Source organism: Trichechus manatus, unplaced genomic scaffold, assembly GCF_000243295.1.
Source record: "Trichechus manatus latirostris isolate Lorelei unplaced genomic scaffold, TriManLat1.0 scaffold00024, whole genome shotgun sequence".
In the NCBI taxonomy this organism is placed as follows: Eukaryota; Metazoa; Chordata; class Mammalia; order Sirenia; family Trichechidae; genus Trichechus; species Trichechus manatus.
Window position 1 is genome coordinate 2,010,097 of NW_004443960.1, and position 3,424 is coordinate 2,013,520.

General features: G+C 61.8%; 1 protein-coding gene across 1 annotated transcript in view; it reads left to right on the forward strand.

Moving 5' to 3' along the window:
- The window catches only part of LOC101351480 (ATP-binding cassette sub-family A member 17-like), an 84,656-nt gene extending 83,325 nt beyond the window's left edge, over positions 1-1,331 (forward strand). Inside the window, exons 30-31 of the mRNA XM_012554588.1 lie at positions 301-374; positions 1,170-1,331. Coding sequence (XP_012410042.1) covers positions 301-374; positions 1,170-1,331 — 236 coding nt within the window. The remainder of the gene's footprint in view (positions 1-300; positions 375-1,169) is intronic.
- Positions 1,332-3,424: the final 2,093 nt, after the last annotated feature.

Consider the following 3,424-nt stretch of genomic DNA (forward strand, 5'->3'; position numbering starts at 1 on the left):
CCCCTGCCGAGTCCCACATCCCGGACCCCAGCGCTCACGGGGACTCCGTCTCTCCCTGTGCCCCTGCCGAGTCCCACATCCCGGACCCCAGCGCTCACGGGGACTCCGTCTCCCCTGTACCCCTGCCGAGTCCCACATCCCGGACCCCAGCGCTCACGGGGACTCCGTCTCCCCTGTGCCCCTGCCGAGTCCCACATCCCGGACCCCAGTGTTCACAGGTACTCGGTCTCCCCTGTGCCCCTGCTGAGTCCCACATCCTGGACCCTGGTGCTCACGGGGACTTGGTCTCTCCCTGTGCAGGCAGCGTCCTGGAGGACGAGCACCAGGGGATGGTCCACTACCACCTGCCCAGCCACGGCCTCAGCTGGGCTAAGGTGAGTGGGCACCTGGGCCAGAGCACCTGCAGTGTCACCCGCTTCCTGGGTGCCTCAGTCCGCCTCTTTCGGGTGGAAATCTCATTCAGCCCTACTGCAGTTCCTCCTCTGACGTCTCCATGGGAACGTTCACGCGGATCTCATAGAACATAAAGGGGTTTGAGCTTCTCTGCCCCCTCGATTCATGGAGGGGGAGGCAGGCCCAGAGAGGGGACCCTGCTGGAGCACCATCCCAAACCAAAAACCAAACCGGTTGCTGTCGAATCAGTTCCAACTTATAGAGAACCTATAGGACAGAGTAGAACTGTCCCAAGGCTGTAATGTTTATGGGAAGGAGCCCTAGTGGCACAGTGGTTTAAGTACTCGGCTGCTAACCGAAAGGTCAGTGGCTTGAACCCACCAACCAGCCGCTCTGAGTGAGAAAGATGTGGCAGTCGACTTCCATAGATTCACAGCTTTGGAACCCCTATGGGGCAGTTGTACCATCCTGTAGGGTTGCTGTGAGTTGGAATCAACTCAACAGCAATGGGTTTTTAATCTGTATGGGAGCAGATCACCACATCTTTCTCCCACAGAGTGGCTGATGGGTACAAACCACTGACCTTTTGGTTAGCAGCTGAGCTCCTTCCCGGAGGGATAGACAGTTGAAATCTGTAGGATGACTTCTTGGGAGGGGCTATGGGGGCAGCTGAGAGAGGGCCTGGCCCTTTGGGGGCCTTGTCACCCCCCAGGGACAAGCCCATCATCCCATCCTCCCCACGGGCTTTGTCCGCAGCGGCCTCCTCCCTCCTCCAGGTTTTTGGGACTCTGGAGCGAGCCAAGGAGAAGTACATGCTGGACGACTACGCGGTCAGCCAGGTGTCCCTGGAGGACATCTTCCTGAGCTTCGCTGGCCCTGTTCCCCCAGCCAGGGGGCAGATGCCTGAGGCCGAGGGCGGGGAGGCAGGGCTGCTGTAATAAAGACTGCCATGACCGGTCAGCCAGGTGATAGCCTGCTGCGGCTCCCGCCAGACCACCGTGCATGGGGGCCCAGTGGGACCAGGTGTGTTCTTGCAGACGGGGGTCCCTGACTCCCACCTGGGCCTGTGGCCACGGTGAGACCTGGCTGCGGAAGGAGCAGAAGAGCCTCGGAGGACACCCTGCCCTGTCCTGTCCATCCAGGCCGCATGTCTCACTCCTCCCTCGGCACCCTGCACTCTTGGGTTTCTCTCTCGTGCCTTCCCAGGACTTCCCTGAGCTCCTCACAATCTAGAATGTTCCACCAAGTCTTCGCACCCTCCTGAAGCACAGTGGGAAAGTGGCTTGTTGACATGGTCTGGCCCTAGAGGCCCCTCCTGCCAGTGGGGGGTGGGGGTGTGTGACAGAGTGACCTACAGCTGCAGCCAGAACAAGAGCACCCACATCCTGAAAAAGAGGAAGACTGCCTCAGAGTAAACAGAACAGTGATTATTAGGACGTAACGGGATAGACTGAAGGGCAAGGAGGGCTTTGAGTAACCAGGGAGCTGTTACAGACTCCAGGACGGGGTGAGAGCTCAATGCTGGGTCTGGTTTCTCAGTCCCTTCCCAGAGCTGCCAGAAATTAACCCTGAAGGAGAGCGGGCACCTCCCTGGGGAAGACAGGTAACAAAGTAACCCGGCACAGGACAACGACGTAACCACCTGTGAGACAGTAACCTACAGAGCCAAGGTGCCACCAACAAGGACGAGAAGTCAGCGGGGGGCCTGGACTCCCCGCTTTTAGCAGGGCGGGGGACACGGGCGGCAGCCCCCAGCCTGTCAGCTCTGTGCTTTCCACTCTGCTTCCTCTGTACATCTGAGCCAGGCAGGGAAGACTCACCACTTCAGGCCCTCGTCCCCTTGTCTCTTGGGGACCACCAGGCCCCTCGTATCCCCTGTGTTGTGATTGTCTAGTTTGCTGTCCCCTGCTCAAGACTGGTGTAAGGCGTGACACCATGACCCCTTATCACAGGCCACGTTCTCTGCAGAAGTCCAGCGAGCGTGCAGGAGGGACGGGTGACAGCTCATGGGGGGACGGGGTGGGGAGACTCCATTCTGTCCTCCTCCATCTAACACCTCACTTCTCCCAGAAGACCTCGTTCCTTTCCCTGACTGACGCCTGGTGAAGGAGGTGGGATTTGAGCTGAATAGTGAAGGACCGCCCTGGGTGAACAGACTTTGAATAACCGGAGCTGAGCTTGGAATTTTCCCCGTTGGGGGACAGCAAGCCAGCGAAGCAGCAAGTAGTCCCTGTTTTCGAAACAGCTCGCACGGGGCAGTGAGGAGAGACTGGAGACGGGCAGGGGACAGCCTCTGGCCGGAGGGGGCGATGCGGCCTAAGGCAGGGCAGGGGGTCCAGGGTGAGCCCCGCTTCTCCAGAAGGACCAAACCTGCTTGTTGGGCTAGTAGAGAGAGCAGACCCCGAGATTCGGAGCCCCTGCTCTCAACACTTTCTCTGCAGTGAGGATATATGCCGACCTTTCTTCCCCAGCGGCTGCGCCACCAAACCAGGGTCCATCTGCCGGCGGCATTGTGGCCGGGTTCAGAACCGCGGGCAGGGGCTGGGAGCCCCGGCCCCAGGACACTGGCTGCACGTCCGCGCCACGGAAGAGTCTCGTCGGGGCCCGGCTGGCGCGAACCCGGGCCTCCTGCAGCTGGGCCTCCGCCGCGCTACCGGAGACCCCAGGCAGCGGGCGCAAACAAGAAGCCTTTCCATGGCCCCGAGCCCCCAATCCCCACTGGAGACGAGCACTCTTCCAGGACCACCCCCAAACCCGGCCGAGGAGGTGGGGCGGCCTCGCAGACCCCACCAATCAGCTCTCGGCATTCGAATTCGCGTCCCGGCCCTGCCAATCGCGAGCGCCCGGAGCGGGCGAGGCCCGGGCCGGTGGGCGGGGCTATGGGCGAGGCCAGCCAATAGGAGCGCCGGGCGCGTTTGAAAAAAATAGGGCGGGCGGCGGGCGGGAGGCTGGCGGCGGGTGGGGTTTGCGCCTGCGTGGCTTCGTCCCCGCGCGGCGCTCGCAGGCGGGCTCGACGGGCCGGGCGGCGGCG